The sequence below is a fragment of the Mustelus asterias genome, chromosome 20 (genome assembly GCF_964213995.1).
Source record: "Mustelus asterias chromosome 20, sMusAst1.hap1.1, whole genome shotgun sequence".
NCBI lineage: Eukaryota > Metazoa > Chordata > Chondrichthyes > Carcharhiniformes > Triakidae > Mustelus > Mustelus asterias.
Genome location: NC_135820.1, coordinates 304,625 through 322,964, shown reverse-complemented (window position 1 = coordinate 322,964; position 18,340 = coordinate 304,625). Strand labels below are relative to the sequence as shown.

The window sequence follows — 18,340 nt, the reverse complement described above, 5'->3', positions numbered from 1 at the left end:
GGATTCCCATGTTGAGTTACTCTCCGCAGGATTCCCATGTTGAGTTACTCTCAGTAGGATTCCCATGTTGAGTTACTCTCCGCAGGATTCCCATGTTGAGTTACACTCAGTAGGATTCCCATGTTGAGTTACTCTCCGCAGGATTCCCATGTTGAGTTACTCTTCGCAGGATTCCCATGTTGAGTTAGTCTCAGTCGGATTCCCATGTTGAGTTACTCTCAGTAGGATTCCCATGTTGAGTTACTCGCCGCAGGATTCCCATGTTGAGTTACACTCAGTAGGATTCCCATGTTGAGTTACTCTCCGCAGGATTCCCATGTTGAGTTAATTTCCGCAGGATTCCCATGTTGAGTTACTCTCCGCAGGATTCCCATGTTGAGTTACTCTCCACAGGATTCCCATGTTGAGTTACTCTCCGCAGGATTCCCATGTTGAGTTATTTTCCGCAGGATTCCCATGTTGAGTTACTCTCAGTAGGATTCCCATGTTTCGTTACTCTCCGCAGGATTCCCATGTTGAGTTGCACTCAGTAGGATTCCCATGTTGAGTTACTCTCCACAGGATTCCCGTGTTGAGTTACTCTCCGCAGGATTCCCATGTTGAGTTACTCTCTGCAGGATTCCCGTGTTGAGTTGCACTCAGGAGGATTCCCATGTTGAGTTACTCTCCGCAGGATTCCCATGTTGAGTTACTCTTCGCAGGATTTCCATGTTGAGTTGCACTCAATAGGATTCCCATGTTGAGTTACTCTCAGTAGGATTCCCATGTTGAGTTACTCTCCGCAGGATTCCCATGTTGAGTTACTCTCTGCAGGATTCCCATGTTGAGTTACTCTCCGCAGAATCCCCGTGTTGCGTTACTCTCCGCAGGATTCCCATGTTGAATTACATAGAACATAGAACAGTACAGCACAGAACAGGCCCTTCGGCCCACGATGTTGTGCCGAGCTTTGTCTGAAACCAAGATCAAGCTATCCCACTCCCTATCATCCTGGTGTGCTCCATGTGCCTATCCAATAACCGCTTAAATGTTTCTAAAGTGTCTGACTCCACTATCACTGCAGGCAGTCCATTCCACACCCCAACCACTCTCTGCGTAAAGAACCTACCTCTGATATCCGTCCTGTATCTCCCACCACGAACCCTATAGTTATGCCCCCTTGTAATAGCTCCATCCACCCGAGGAAATAGTCTTTGAACGTTCACTCTATCTATCCCCTTCATCATTTTATACACCTCTATTAAGTCTCCCCTCAGCCTCCTCCGCTCCAGAGAGAACAGCCCTAGCTCCCTCAACCTTTCCTCATATGACCTACCCTCCAAACCAGGCAGCATCCTGGTAAATCTCCTCTGCACTCTTTCCAGCGCTTCCACATCCTTCTTATAGTGAGGTGACCAGAACTGCACACAATATTCCAAATGTGGTCTCACCAAGGTCCTGTACAGTTGCAGCATAACCCCACGGCTCTTAAACTCCAACCCCCTGTTAATAAAAGCTAACACACTATAGGCCTTCTTCACAGCTCTATCCACTTGACTGGCAACCTTTAGAGATCTGTGGATATGGACCCCAAGATCTCTCTGTTCCTCCACAGTCTTCAGAACCCTACCTTTGACCCTGTAATCCACATTTAAATTAGTCCTACCAAAATGAATCACCTCACATTTATCAGGGTTAAACTCCATTTGCCATTTTTCAGCCCAGCTTTGCATCCTATCTATGTCTCTTTGCAGCCTACAACAGCCCTCCACCTCATCCACTACTCCACCAATCTTGGTGTCATCAGCAAATTTACTGATCCACCCTTCAGCCCCCTCCTCTAAGTCATTAATAAAAATCACAAAGAGCAGAGGACCAAGCACTGATCCCTGCGGCACACCGCTAGCAACCTGCCTCCAATCCGAAAATTTTCCATCGACCACCACCCTCTGTCTTCGGTCAGACAGCCAGTTACCTATCCAATCGGCCAACTTTCCCTCTATCCCACACCTCCTCACTTTCATCATAAGCCGACCATGGGGGACCTTATCAAACGCCTTACTAAAATCCATGTATATGACATCAACTGCCCTACCTTCATCAACACACTTAGTTACCTCCTCAAAAAATTCTATCAAATTTGTGAGGCACGACTTGCCCTTCACGAATCCGTGCTGACTATCTCGGATTAATCCGCATCTTTCTAAATGGTCGTAAATCCCATCCCTAAGGACCCTTTCCATCAATTCCACTCAGTAGGATTCCCATGTTGAGTGACACTCAGTAGGATTCCCATGTTGAGTTACACTCAGTAGGATTCCCATGTTGAGTTACACTCAGTAGGATTCCCATGTTGAGTTACTCTCAGTAGGATTCCCATGTTGTTACTCTCCGCAGGATTCCCATGTTGAGTTACTCTCTGCAGGATTCCCATGTTGAGTTACTCTCCGCAGAATCCCCGTGTTGCGTTACTCTCCGCAGGATTCCCATGTTGAGTTACACTCAGTAGGATTCCCATGTTGAGTTAATTTCTGCAGGATTCCCATGTTGAGTTCCACTCAGTAGGATTCCCATGTTGAGTTACACTCAGTAGGATTCCCATGTTGAGTTACACTCAGTAGGATTCCCATGTTGTGTTACTCTCCACAGGATTCCCATGTTCAGTTACTCTCCGCAGGATTCCTGTGTTGAGTTACACTCACAACACCAGGTTAAAGTCCAACAGGTTTATTTGGTAGCAAATACCATAAGCTTTCGGAGCGCTGCCATGGGGAACATGGCCATGGAACAGCCATGGGGACCAAATTCGCACCTCAATATGCCAACATCTTCATGCACAGGTTCGAACAAGACTTCTTCACAGCACAGGACCTTCAACCGATGCTATACACTAGATACATCGATGATATTTTCTTCCTTTGGACTCATGGTGAGCAATCACTGAAACAACTATATGATGACATCAACAAGTTCCATCCCACCATCAGACTCACCATGGACTACTCTCCGGAATCGGTTGCATTCTTGGACACACGCATCTCCATTAAGGACGGTCACCTCAGCATCTCACTGTACCGGAAGCCCACGGATAACCTCATGATGCTCCACTTCCACCCTAAACACGTTAAAGAAGCCATCCCCTACGGACAAGCCCTCTGAATACACAGGATCTGCTCGGATGAGGAGGATCGCAACAGACACCTCCAGACGCTGAAAGATGCCCTCATAAGAACAGGATATGGCGCTCGACTCATCGATCAACAGTTCCGACGCGCCACCGTGAAAAACCGCACCGACCTCCTCAGAAGACAAACACGGGACACGGTGGACAGAGTACCCTTCGTCGTCTAGTACTTCCCCAGAGCGGAGAAGCTACGGCATCTCCTCCGGAGCCTTCAACATGTCATTGATGAAGACGAACATCTCGCCAAGGCCATCCCCACACCCCCACTTCTTGCCTTCAAACAACCACGCAACCTCAAACAGACCATTGTCCGCAGCAAACTACCCTGCCTTCAGGAGAACAGTGACCACGACACCACACAACCCTGCCACAGCAACCTCTGCAAGACGTGCCGGATCATCGACACGGATGCCATCATCTCACGTGAGAACACCATCTACCAGGTACACGGTACCTACTCTTGCAACTCGGCCAACATTGTCTACCTGATACACATGATGTGGAGATGCCGGCGTTGGACTGGGGTAAACACAGTAAGAAGTTTAACAACACCAGGTTAAAGTCCAACAGGTTTATTTGGTAGCTTTTTGGTAGCTGGAGAAGTGTGGCTTTTGCTACCAAATAAACCTGTTGGACTTTAACCTGGTGTTGTTAAACTTCTTACTGTGTTTACCTGATACACTGCAGGAAAGGATGTCCCGAGGCATGGTACATTGGGGAAACCATGCAGACGCTATGACAACGGATGAATGAACACCGCTCGACAATCACCAGGCAAGACTGTTCTCTTCCTGTGGGGGAGCACTTCAGCAGTCACAGGCATACAGCCTTGGATCTTCAGGTGAGCGTTCTCCAAGGCGGCCTTCACGACACACGACAGCGCAGAGTCGCTGAGCAGAAACTGATAGCCAAGTTCCGCATACATGAGGACAGCCTAAACCGGGATGTTGGATTTATGTCACATTACCAGTAACCCTTGCAGAATCTCACCAGCTGTTCTGTCTGGAGACAATACACATCTCTTTTAACCTGCGTTTAATGCTCCCTCCACCCACATTGTCCGTACCTTTAAGACCTGGCTGGCTGTAGGGATTCGCATTCTAATCAGTATTCTGTAACTTGATTTTTTGTGTCTCTGTGCACTGTTTGAGAGCACATTTCCACTCCATCTGATGAAGGAACAGCGCTCTGAAAGCTTATGGTATTTGCTACCAAATAAACCTGTTGGACTTTAACCTGGTGTTGTGAGACTTCTTACTGTGTTCACCCCAGTCCAACGCCGGCATCTCCACATCTTGAGTTACACTCCGCAGGATTCCCATGTTGAGTTGCACTCAGTAGGATTCCCATGTTGAGTTACACTCGGTAGGATTCCCATGTTGAGTTAATTTCTGCAGGATTCCCATGTTGAGTTACTCTCAGTAGGATTCCCATGTTGAGTTACTCTCCGCAGTATTCCCATGTTGAGTTACACTCAGTAGGATTCCCATGTTGAGTTACACTCGGTAGGATTCCCATGTTGAGTTAATTTCTGCAGGATTCCCGTGTTGAGTTACACTCAGTAGGATTCCCGTGTTGAGTTACACTCGGTAGGATTCCCATGTTGAGTTATTCTCGGTAGGATTCCCATGTTGAGTTGCACTCAGTAGGATTCCCATGTTGAGTTGCACTCAGTAGGATTCCCATGTTGAGTTACACTCAGTAGGATTCCCATGTTGAGTTGCACTCAGTAGGATTCCCATGTTGAGTTACACTCAGTAGGATTCCCATGTTGAGTTGCACTCAGTAGGATTCCCATGTTGAGTTGCACTCAGTAGGATTCCCATGTTGAGTTGCACTCAGTAGGATTCCCATGTTGAGTTACACTCAGTAGGATTCCCATGTTGAGTTACACTCAGTAGGATTCCCATGTTGAGTTACACTCAGTAGGATTCCCATGTTGAGTTATTCTCTGCAGGATTCCCAGCCTCTGACTCGCTGTGGTCGCAACAGTATTTACGTCTGGCCCAGTTCAGTTTGTGGACAGTGCTAACCCCCACACCCCAGGACGCTGATGGCTTTGGAACGATGGATTATTCCTTCCGTTTTCTGCCTTGATCCCGGAACCTCGGTCCCAGCAGATGGGAGGTTCGAAAATGTCACTTTGCTGTTAAAGGAGAGATAGAAAACGCAAGGAACCGTAGGTCTGTTCGCCACGCGTCAGTCAGTGCGAAAATGCGAGAATCTATTACTGGAGGATGTGGCAACGGAGAAATCGTAAAAGGCAGGGTCGGTTTCCTAGAGGAAACTGTGGTTGAGAGATTAACCTGAGGTTTTGGTTGAAGTGTCTGCAGCAGAGTCAATAAAGGGTAAACCAGCGGATGTGGCCTCAGTGATTTCACAATTTGTCCCACAAAGCGCTCGGGAAAAGTTGTTCGGAGTTCAGGGGATTGGGGCGATCGACTGCTACAGATCGGCAATCGGTTCACAGAAAGGCAATCGGGCTGCAAACACAGGGACATTTTCAGGGTTGGCAGACTGCGAGTGGTGGAGTGTCAGTGAGACTTTGATTGTTGCATAATCAATTTAATAATTATGTCAACGACTTGGGTGCAGCCAACGTCCTCCACATGGTCTGATCAACTGTGCGGGGGGAAGTAGATTTGTGATTGCTGGACTGTGGTGTGATTGCTGGACTGGTGATCCAAGCGCCCCGGGAAGGCCAACACAGGTTCAAGGTTCAAGTCTCATCACGTCAGCCGCTGGTAAATTCAAGTAATTTATTTTTATTTATTCATGGGAGGTGGGCATCGCTGGGCATTTATTGCCCATCGTTAATTGGCCCTTGAACTGAGTGTCTCACTCAAAGGACAGTTGAGAGTCAACCACATTGCTGTGGATCTGGAGTCACATGTAGGCCAGACCGGATAAGGACGGCAGATTTCCTTCTCTAAAGGACATTAGTGAACCAGATGGGTTTTTCCGACAATCAACAATGGTTTCATGGTCATCTTCTGGGCGAGCTTCTTCAGGTTGTTGGTGGCTGCCTTGCGAACAGCAAAGACTGAAGGAGGGGGAAAAAAGGAGAGAGTGACTAACTCAGCGGGACAGATCTCGATCCGGAACCCATGCCGGCCAGAACCCCCTCACCGTACCGCACTCTCATCAGCACAACCTCTCACCAAACATCAGAGCTTCATAATGATAATAACATCAGGCAATGTAACTCAGTTCCACCGAATCTATTACCTCAAGCCCATAGCTCAGAGACAGGCCATTCGGCCCATCTATCCCATGCTGGTCTTCATGCTCCACAAGGGCCTCCGCCCACCCCCCTCTCTTTATTTCTTATATTCTTCATGCCAGATTTATCACGAAATTCAAATTTTACCACCTGCCGTGGCAGGAATAGAACCTGTATAATATTGTGGAATTATAAAGCTAATCTCAGCAACTGGGATCATGAAGCTATCATTCGATTGTTGGAAAAACCCATCTGGTTTCCTTTAGGGAAGGAAATCTGCCGTCCTTACCCGGTCTGGCCTACATGTGACTCCAGAGCCACAGCAATATGGTTGACTCTCAACCGCCTCCTCTGAAATGGCTGAGCGAGACAGTCCGTAACCGGGGGGACGGCAGAGATTCAGGAAGGTGGCTCACCACCACATTCCCAAAGGGGAAAATAGGGATGGGCAATAAGAATGCTGACCTATCAAGTGACGACCAGGGGAACGGGGGGAGGATGGGGAATATGGGGCCTGTGGATGGGGGGAAGTCGGCGGGGGGGCGGGGTAACAACCCGGTCCATCGTAGAAACTTACGTTGACACAGAAGAGAGTGGTCATCCTGTGCAGGTAGTTGGGATTAGTGGACATGGACAGGACCTTGGGGATGATAATGTTCTGGGCCCAAACTTTACCAAACCTCTGGGCGAGCTTCTTCAGGTTGTTGGTGGCCGCCTCGCGAACAGCAAAGACTGAAGGAGGGGGAAAAAAGGAGAGAGTGACTAACTCAGCGGGACAGATCTCGATCCGGAACCCATGCTGGCCAGACCCCCCTCACCGTACCGCACTCTCATCAGCACAACCTCTCACCAAACATCAGAGCTTCATAATGATAATGACATCAGGCAATGTAACTCAGTTCCACCAAATCTATTACCTCAAGCCCATAGCTCAGAGACAGGCCATTCGGCCCATCTATCCCATGCTGGTCTTCATGCTCCACAAGAGCCTCCGCCCACCCCTCTCTCTTTATTTCCCACCTCCCATCTCCATATCCTTCTATTCCTCTCTCCCTCACGTGTTCATCCAGCTTCCCCCCATAAACACATCGATACTATTCACATCAACCACTCCCCATGGCAGCGAGTCCCACATTCTTCCCCACTCTCCGTGGGAGCGAGTCCCACATTCTCCCCACTCCCCGTGGGAGCGAGTCCCACATTCTCCCCACTCCCCGTGGGAGCGAGTCCCACATTCTCCCCACTCCCCGTGGGAGCGGGTCCCACATTCTACCCACTCGCCGTGGGAGCGAGTCCCACATTCTCCCCCACTCCCTGTGGGAGTGAGTCCCACATTCTCCCCACTCCCCGTGGGAGTGAGTCCCACATTCTCCCCCACTCCCTGTGGGAGCGAGTCCCACATTCTCCCCACTCCCTGTGGGAATGAGCCCCACATTCTCCCCACTCCCCGTGGGAGCGAGTCCCTCATTCTCCCCACTCCCTGTGGGAGCAAGTCCCACATTCTCCTCACTCCCCTTAGAAGGTACTGCATGGATACAAAATTGGCTTGATGACAGAAGCCAGAGGGTGGTTGTAGAGGGTTGTTTTTCAAACTGGAGGCTTGTCACCAGCGGTGTGCCTCAGGGATCGGTGCTGGGTCCACTGTTATTTGTCATTTATATTAATGATTTGGATGAGAATATAGGAGGCATGGTTACTAAGTTTGCAGATGACACCAAGATTGGTGGCATAGTGGACAGTGAAAAGGGCTATCTTGGATTGCAATGGGATCTTACTCATGTAACTGTCTGAATGCTTTTTAAAAGACAAAATTGTACCCGCCTCTACTACTACCTCTGGAAGCATGTTCCAGACACTCACCACCCTCTGTGTGAAAAAATTGCCCCTCTGGACCCTTTTGTATCTCTCCCCTCTCACCTTAAACCTATGCCCTCCAGTTTTAGACTCCCCTACCTTTGGGAAAAGATATTGACTATCTAGCTGATCTATGCCCCTCATTATTTTATAGACCTCTATAAGATCACCCCTCAGCCTCCTACGCTCCAGAGAAAAAAGTCCCAGTCTATCCAACCTCTCCTTATAACTCAGCCCAAGTGGGCTGATGAATGGCAGATGGAGTTTAATTTAGATAAATGCGAGGCAATGCATTTTGGTCGATTGAACCAGGGCAGGACTTACTCAGTTAATGGTAGGGCGTTGGGGAGAGTTACAGAACAAAGAGATCGAGAGGTACAAGTTCATAGCTCCTTGAAAGTGGAGTCACAGGTGGACAGAGTGGTGAAGAAGGCATTCAGCATGCTTGGTTTCATTGGTCAGAACATTGAATACAGGAGTTGGGACGTCTTGTTGAAGTTGTACAAGACATTGGTAAGGCCACACTTGGAATACTGTGTACAGTTCCGGTCACCCTATTATAGGAAGGATATTATTAAACGAGAAAGAATCCAGAAAAGATTTACTCGGATGCTACCGGGACTTGATGGTTTGAGTTATAAGGAGAGGCTGGATAGACTGGGACTTTTTTCTCTGGAGGCTTAGGGGTGATCTTATAGAGGTCTATAAAATAATGAGGGGCATAGATCAGCTAGATAGTCAATATCTTTTCCCAAAGGTAGGGGAATCTAAAACTAGAGGACATAGGTTTAAGGTGAGAGGGGAGAGATATAAAAGGGTCCAGAGGGGCAATTCTTTCACACAGAGGGTGGTGAGTGTCTGGAACAAGCTTCCAGAGGTAGTAGTTGAGGCGGGTACAATTTTGTCTTTTAAAACACCTTCAGACAGTTACATGAGTAAGATTAAAAGAGATAATGCTGGAAAATCTCAGCAGGTCTGGCAGCATCTGTAAGGAGAGAAAAGAGCTGATGTTTCGAGTCCAGATGACCCTTTGTCAAAGCATTGGAGTTTAGGAGAATGAGAGGTGATCGTATTGAAAGCTGCTGCAGGGGGTTTGGGAGGGTGGGCACTGAGACATTGTTTCCGCTGGTCGGTGAATGAAAAATACAGAGGGTGGGGGGACGGGGGGTGGGGGGGGGGGGGGGGGGCGGAGGTGGGCGGTGAGACAGTCTCAGGATAAGGGGGTGGCCATTTTGGACTGAGATGGGGAGAAATGTCTTCATTCAGAGGGTGGGAATGCTCTCCCCCAGAGGGCTGTGGGAGCTCCAGCTTTGAGTACATTCGAAGTTGGCTGAGGTGGGTTTTTGGGGATGATGGGATATGGGGAGCGGGCAGGAAGGTGAGGTCCATGCTCGACCACGATAGTATTGAGTGACGGAGCAGGCTCGATGGGCTGAATGGTCCACTCCAGATCCAACCTCTCATGCTCGGGAATTCAGTGACATGTGCTGTGTGCTCAGCGATCGGGCCTGGGACAGCGAGTACTGGCAGCCAGTCAGTGCCCCTCTCAAACCACACAAGCTCAAGACACACTGCGAGCTGGGGAGAGGATAGTGTCCGAGTTCTAGAGGACACAGAGAATTGTCTCTCCACGTTCTTCCTACCTCAGTGTATTTCCTCACACTCCCCTGTCACATTTCCCTGCTTTCAATCTAATCGCCATGACACTGACCTCTCTGTGTCCTCTCGAACTCGGACACTATCCTCCCCCCAGCTCGCAGTGTGTCTTGAGCTTGTGTGGTTTGAGAGGGGCACTGACTGGCTGCCAGTACTCGCTGTCCCAGGCCCGATCGCTGAGCACACAGCACATGTCACTGAATTCCAGAGCATGAGAGGTTGGATCTGGAGTGGACCATTCGGCCCATCGAGCCTGCTCCGTCACTCAATACTATCGTGGTCGAGCATGGACCTCACCTTCCTGCCCGCTCCCCATATCCCATCATCCCCAAAAACCCACCTCAGCCAACTTCGAATGTACTCGACGCTGGAGCTCCCACAGCCCTCTGGGGGAGAGCATTCCGCCACCCAAATAAGGTTACAATTTTGAAAGGGGGTGAGGGAGCAGAGGAAGGTGGGTGCATCTGTACAGAGATCATTGGAGGTGATCAGGACAGGTGGAGAGAGCAGTTAATAAATCAGATCGCATTCCGGGGTTTATTAGCAGTGACACAGAGTAAAAGAACAAGGAGGTTGTGTTAACATCATATCAAACACTGGTTCACCCTCAGCTAGAGTATTGTGTCCAATTCTCGGCACCGCACTAGAGGAAGGATGTGAAGTTAGAGAGACTGAGAGAGAGATAGACAGAGAGACAGAGAGAGAGGCAGAGAGAGAGAGAGAAACAGAGAGAGACAGAGAGAGAGAGACAGAGAGAGAGAGACAGAGAGTGAGAGAGAAACAGAGAGAGACTGAGAGAGAGATAGACAGAGAGAGAGACAGAGACAGAGAGAGAGACAGAGAGAGAGAGAGAAACAGAGAGAGAGAGACAGAGAGAGGCAGAGAGAGACAGAGAGAGAGAGACAGAGAGTGAGAGAGAGGCAGAGAGTGAGACAGAGAGAGAGACAGAGAGAGAGGCAGAGAGTGAGAAAGAGAGTGAGAGAGAGAGACAGAGAGAGAGAGAGACAGAGAGAGAGAGACAGAGAATGAGAGAGAGGCAGAGAGAGAGAGAGACAGAGAGACAGAGATAGACAGAGAGTGAGAGAGAGGCAGAGAGTGAGAGAGAGAGTGAGAGAGAGCGACAGAGAGAGAGGCAGAGAGAGACAGAGAGAGAGATGGAGAGAGACAGAGAGAGAAACAGGGAGAGAGAGAGACAGAAAGAGACAGAGAGTGAGAGAGAGAGACAGAAAGAGACAGAGAGAGAGTGTGAGAGAGAGCATGAGAGACAGAGAGAGAGACAGAGAGAGAGAGAGACAGACAGAGAGAGGGACAGAGACAGAGAGAGAGACAGACACAGAGAGAGAGGAACAGAGAGAGAGACAGAAAAACAGAGAGAGATAGAGGGGGAGAGACAGAGAGAGGCAAAGAAACAGAGAAAAGAGAGACAGAGACAGAGAGAGATATAGAGAGACAGAGACTGAGAGAGAGAGACAGAGAGAGAGAAGAAAGAACAGTACAGCACAGGAAACAGGCCCTTCGGCCCTCCAAGCCTGTGCCGTTCATTGGTCCAACTAGACCATTCGTTTGTATCCCTCCATTCCCAGGCTGCTCATGTGACTATCCAGGTAAGTCTTAAACGATACCAGCGTGTCTGCCTCCGCCACCCTACTTGGCAGCGCATTCCAGGCCCCCACCACCCTCTGTGTAAAAAACGTCCCTCTGATATCTGAGTTATACTTCGCCCCTCTCACCTTGAGCCCGTGACCCCTCGTGATCGTCACCTCCGACCTGGGAAAAAGCTTCCCACTGTTCACCCTATCTATACCCTTCATAATTTTGTACACCTCTATTAGATCTCCCCTCATTCTCCGTCTTTCCAGGGAGAACAACCCCAGTTTACCCAATCTCTCCTCATAGCTAAGACCCTCCATTCCAGGCAACATCCTGGTAAACCTTCTCTGCACTCTCTCCAACGCCTCCACGTTCTTCTGGTAGTTCGGCGACCAGAACTGGACGCAGTACTCCAAATGTGGCCTAACCAGCGTTCTATACAGCTGCAACATCAGACTCCAGCTTTTATACTCTATACCCCGTCCTATAAAGGCAAGCATACCATATGCCTTCTTCACCACCTTCTCCAACTGTGCTGCCACCTTCAAGGATTTGTGGACTTGCACACCTATGTCCCTCTGTGTTTCTATACTCTTGATGGCTCTGCCATTTATTGTATAACTCCCCCCCACATTAGTTCTTCCAAAATGCATCACTTCGCATTTATCTGGATTAAGTTCCATCTGCCATTTCTCCGCCCAATTTTCCAGCCTATCTATATCCTGCTGTATTGCCCGACAATGTTCATCGCTATCCGCAAGTCCAGCCATCTTCGTGTCATCCACAAACTTGCTGATAACACCAGTTACACCTTCTTCCAAATCATTTATATATATCACAAATAGCAGAGGTCCCAGTACAGAGCCCTGTGGAACACCACTGGTCACAGACCTCCAGCCGGAAAAAGACCCTTCAACTGTTACCCTCTGTCTCCTGTGGCCAAGCCAGTTTTCTACCCATCTAGCCACTTCTCCTTGTATCCCATGAGCCTTAACCTTCTTAACCAACCTGCCATGAGGGACTTTGTCAAATGCCTTACTGAAATCCATATAGACGACATCCACGGCCCTTCCTTCGTCAATCATTTTTGTCACTTCCTCAAATAACTCCACCAAATTTGTAAGGCACGACCTCCCTCTTACAAAACCATGCTGAGGGGAGACCTAATGAGAGCAGGACAGAGAGAGAGAAAGAGAGAGAGAGAGACAGAGAGAGAGAGAGACAGAGAGAGACAGACAGAGAGAGAGGAGGACAGAGAGAGAGAAACAGAGAGAGAGAGAGGGACAGAGACAGAGAGAGAGAGACAGACAGAGAGAGAGAGAGAGACAGAGAGAGAGGAGGACAGAGAGAGAGAAACAGAGAGAGAGAGAGAGAGGGAGAGAGAGAGAGAGAGACAGACAGAGAGAGAGAGACAGACACAGAGAGAGAGAGAGGGTGTGGAAAAGATTGACGGAAATGGTTCCTGGGATGAGGAACTTCAGTCCGGTGGATGGATGGGAGAAGTTGGGAATGTTCTCCTGGGGAGGGAGAAGGTGGAGAGGGAGATTTCATCGAGGTGTTCAAAATCACGAGGGGGCCCGGGACAGAGGGGGAGGGAGGAACTGTTCCCATTGGTGGAGGAATCGGGAAGCACGGGGACGCAGATGGAAGGTGATTGGAGACAGAAGCGAGGGGGACTCGAGGAGAAACTTTTCCACCCAGCGAGTGGTTAGGATCGGGGAATCCACGGCCCGAGAATGTGGGGGAGGCAGATTCAATCGAGGGATTCCAAAGGGAACTGGATCGGAATCTGATCAGGAAGAATGTTCTGGCCCACGGGGAGAAGGTCAGGGGCGGCGGGGGGGGGGGGGACTGGATGAAGCCAGAACAGACACGATGGGCCTCGGGCAAAACGACCCTCACAGGGTGGCTTCCTCCTGAATGAAATGATACCATATCGATAGAGGATGATGATGACTTATGGCGACACCTCTTCCTGCCCTCACCGTGGTCTATCAGCCACGCCATGCAGATGGAGTTTAACTTTTCATTGAAGAACTCGACACCCTGTGGAAGTAAAGGGACAGCACGATTAGAGGCCTCACTTCCATCAGCGCCCGGGTTAAATATCGCACTGGCCGTGTCTCACTACCCCCTCCCCACATCACACTGTCAGTCTCTACTGCCCTAGAAATCCAAAACCAAGGAACAGAAAAAACTCTTTACATCACTACAGGAGACATCAAATATTCTTATATGGAACAAGAAAGTTCCGACCATCCTGAGTTCCAAACTGTTTCCTAATTTCACTCCTGAAAGGTTTGCCTCCCAACTTTTGACTCTGCTCCCTTGTCCGAGACTCCCCCCAACAAGTGTAAATAGTTTCTCTCTCTCCACCCTGATCCGTTCTCTTCTTCCATCAAACCACCAATTCATCTCCTAAATTCGAGGGAAGACAGCTTTTGAACTCACTTACTGTTGCAATGTTTCAGCTAAATGTAAAAAGAGGAACTAACTGAGGTAACGGCAAAACTCCCTTCACTCGAGTTTCACATCAGACAATAAACCGAGGGCCCCTCTCAAACGGAGCCATTATGTGGAGTTGTCAGCGTTGGACTGGGGTAGGTTGAAGGTCCTGTGCGGTGGAGAAGGCTTGTTCGAACCTGTGCAGTTGAACCAGGAACACACCTCGTCACAATGGATGTCTCGGCACTCTACACCAGCATCCCCCTCGACGATGGCATTGCTGCAACTGCCTCAGTACTCAACACCAACAACTGCCAATCTCCAGACACAATTCTACAACTCATTCGCTTCCTCCTGGACCACAATGTCTTCACCTTCAACAATCAGTTCTTCATCCGGACACACGGAACAGCCATGGTGACCAAATTCGCACCTCAATATGCCAACATCTTCATGCACAGGTTCGAACAAGACTTCTTCACCACACAGGACCTTCAACCGACACTGTACACTCGATACATCGATGACATTTTTTTCCTTTGGACTCATGGTGAACAATCACTGAAACAACTATATGGTGACATCAACAAGTTCCATCCCACCATCAGGCTCACCATAGACTACTCTCCGGAATCGGTTGCATTCTTGGACACACGCATCTCCATCAAGGACGGTCACCTCAGCACCTCACTGTACCGCAAGCTCACGGATAACCTCACGATGCTCCACTTCTCCAGCTTCCACCCTAAACACGTTAAAGAAGCCATCCCCTACGGACAAGCCCTCCGAATACACAGGATCTGCTCGGATGAGGAGGATCGCAACAGACACCTGCAGACACTGGAAAACACCCGCGTAAGAACAGGATATGGCGCTCAACTCATCGAAAAACCGCACCGACCTCCTCAGAAGACAAACACGGGACACGGTGGACAGAGTACCCTTCGTCGTCCAGTACTTCCCTGGAGTGGAGAAGCTACGACATCTCCTCCGGAGCCTTCAACATGTCATCAATGAAGCCGAACATCTCACCAAGGCCATCCAACACCTCCACTACTTGCCTTCAAACAACCGCACAACCTTAGACCATTGTACGCAGCAAACTACCCAGCCTTCAGGAGAACAGTGACCACGGCACCACACAACCCTGCCACAGCAACCTCTGCAAGACGTGCCGGATCATCGACACGGATGCCATCATCTCACACGAGAAGAACACCATCCACCAGGTACACGGTACCTACTCTTGCAAATCGGCCAACGTTGTCTACCTGATACGCTGCAGGAAAGGATATCCCGAGGCATGGTACATTGGGGAGACCATGCAGATGTTACAACAACGGATGAATGAACACCGCTCGACAATCACCAGGCAAGACTGTTCTCTTCCAGTTGGGGAACACTTCAGCGGTCACGGGCATTCAGCCTCTCATCTTCGGGTAAGCGTTCTCCAAGGCGGCCTTCACAACACACGACAGCGCAGAGTCGCTGAGCAGAAACTGATAGCCAAGTTCCGCACACATGAGGACGGCCTAAACCGGGATCTTGGATTCATGTCACACTATCTGTAACCCCCACGACTTGCCTGGGCTTGCAAAATCTCACTAACTGTCCCGGCTGGAGACAATACACATCTCTTTAACCTGTGCTTAACCCTCTCTCCACTCACATTGTCTGCACCTGTAAAGACTTGATTTCCTGTTAAGGCTCGCATTCCAACCATTATCTTGTAATTGAGTTTGTGTCTGTATATGCTCTGTTTGTGAACAGAACTCCTTCTAATAGTGTGGTGACCAGAACTGCATGCAATACTCTAAATGCAGCCTAACCAAGGTTTTATAAAGCTGCAACATGATTTCCCAACTCCGATACTCAATGCTCCGGCTGATGAAGGCAAGCATGCCATATGCCGCCTTAATCACCCTGGCCACCTGTATTGCCACTTTTAGGGAACTGTGAACCTGCACGCCCGGATCCCTCTGTATGTTAACCTGGTGTTGTGAGACTTCTAACTGTGTTAATGTTCCACAGGGTTCTGCCATTTACAGTATAATTTACACCTAAATTTAATCCTCCAAAATGCATCACCTCGCATTTGTCCGGATTAAACTCTATCTGCCATTTCTGTGCCCAAGTCTCCAGTCTATCGATATCCTGTTGTATCCTCTGACAATCCTCGGCACTATCAGCAACTCCACCAATCTTCGTGTCATCTGCAGATTTACGAATCAGACTCCCCACATTTTCCTCCAGATGATTTATATATATTACAAACACCAGAGGTCCCAGCACTGATCCCTACGAAACACCACTAGCTACAGATCTCCATTCTGAAAAACACCTTTCCACCACTATTCTCTGTCTTCTATAACCAGCCAATTCTGTATACATCTGTCCAACCCCCATCCCGAATCTCATGTGAATTTAGTTTTTGTACCAGTCTGCCTTGTGGAAAGGTCAACTTACTGTGAAAAACAAAAGCTCATGGTGTAGGGAGTAATGTTTTGGCATGGACTGAAGATTGACTGGTTCAGAGGAAACAGAGAGTAGGCATAAATGGGTCTTTTTCTGGTTGGCTGGATGTGACCTGTGGTGTGTCTCAGGGATCAGTGCTGGGGCCTCAACTTTTCACAATTTCTAAATGACTTGGATGAAGGGACTGAATATCACAAAGATAGAGTCATAGAACTTTACATCAGAGAGGCCCTTCAGCCCATCGAGTCTCTGCTAGCCATCAAGCACCTATCTATTCTAATCCCATTTTCCAGCACTTGCTCAGTAGCCTTGTTTGCTATGGTGTTTCAAGAGCTCATCTAAATGTTTCTTGAATATTGTGAGGGTTCCCACCTCTGCCACCCTGTCAGGCAGCGAGTTCCAGATTCCCATCACCCTCTGGCTGAAAGAACTTTTCCTTAAATCACCTCTAAATCTCCTGCCCATCACTATAATTTCTGCCCCCTGGTTGCTGACCCCTCTGCTCAGGGGAAAAGTTCCTTCCTATCTCCCCCATCTCTGTCCCATATTATTTTGCACACCTCGACCAGGTCCCCCCTCAGCCTCCTCTGCTCTGAGGAAAAGCAATCCCAGCCTATCCAGCCTCTCCTCATAGCTGTAACTCTGCAGCCCCAGCAGCATCCTTGTGAATCCCCTCTGCACCCTGTCCAGTGCAATCACATCCTTCCTGTAGTGTGGTGACCAGGACTGCGGACGGTACTCTACCTGTGGACTAACCAGGGTTTTATACAGCCCCATAACCTTCCTGCTCTTACACTCTCTGCCTCAGTTAATAAGGGCAAGTATCCCACTTGCCTTCTTCACCACCTCAGTGACCTGTCCTGCTGCTTTCAGAGATCTATGGACATTCCCCCAAGGTTCCTCTGCTCCACGGGCGGGGGGGGGGGGGGCGGGGGGCGGGTATAAGTGGGTCTGTTATGTCGTGGGGATGGGGCAATGTCTGTGGGGGCCAGGGGGAGGCATAAACCGGCCCGGGCGCGATGTGGCAGGGGAGCGCTTTTCAATTTTCTTTTACTGTGCAAGCGCAGTTGGAGGCTCCGATCGGAGCAGCAGCGTTTCGGGCGCGATAAGTCCCGCCCACAGCACAGTTCAGACTCGTGATTTTTTTTTCAGGCTGAGTGTGTATGGGGGGGCGCCTGAGAACAGGTTTCCAAGTCAGATCTGAATTGCACCCAGATTCAGCACTCAGAATGAAAATGGCAAAATCGTCCCCTAAGGGTCAATTTAGCATGGCCAATCCACCTAACCTACACATCTTTGGACACTAAGGGGCAATTTAGCACGGCCAATCCACCCTAACCTACACATCTTTGGACAGTAAAGGGGCAATTTATCATGGCAAATCCACCTGACCTACACATCTTTGGACACTCAGGGGCAATTTACCATAGCCAATCCTCTTAATATAAAATGCCATAATATGACATACTGTAACATTTTTAATAATGACTTTAATAATATGGGCAGCTCGGTGGCGCAGTGGTTAGCACTGCTGCCTCAGCGCCAGAAACACATGTTCGATTTCCGGCTTGGGTCACTGTCTGTGTGGACTCTGCACGTTCTCCCCGTGTCTGCGTGGGTTTCCTCCGGGTGCTCCGGTTTCCTCCCACAGTCTGAAAAACGTGCTGGTTAGGGTGCATTGGCCGTGCTAAATTCTCCCTCAGTGTACCCGAACAGGTGCCGGAGTGTGGCGACTAAGGGATTGTCACAGTAACTTCATTGCAGTGTTAATGTAAGCCTGCTTGTGACACTAAAAAATAAATTTTAATCTTTGGAGTGTGGGAGGAAACTAGGGTATCCAGAGGAAACCCACACAGACATGGGGAGAACGTACAGACTCCTCACACTCGCCCAAGGCCAGAATCAAACTTGGGTCCTTGGTGCTGTGAGGCAGC

At 49.3% G+C, this 18,340-nt stretch overlaps 1 protein-coding gene across 1 annotated transcript in view; it reads right to left on the bottom strand.

The window, feature by feature from the left end:
* The window catches only part of LOC144508703 (uncharacterized), a 66,700-nt gene that overhangs the window by 15,164 nt on the left and 33,196 nt on the right, over window positions 1-18,340 (bottom strand). Inside the window, exons 11-12 of the mRNA XM_078237013.1 lie at window positions 13,472-13,532; window positions 6,964-7,118 (exon numbers count right to left, since the gene is read on the bottom strand). Coding sequence (XP_078093139.1) covers window positions 6,964-7,118; window positions 13,472-13,532 — 216 coding nt within the window. The remainder of the gene's footprint in view (window positions 1-6,963; window positions 7,119-13,471; window positions 13,533-18,340) is intronic.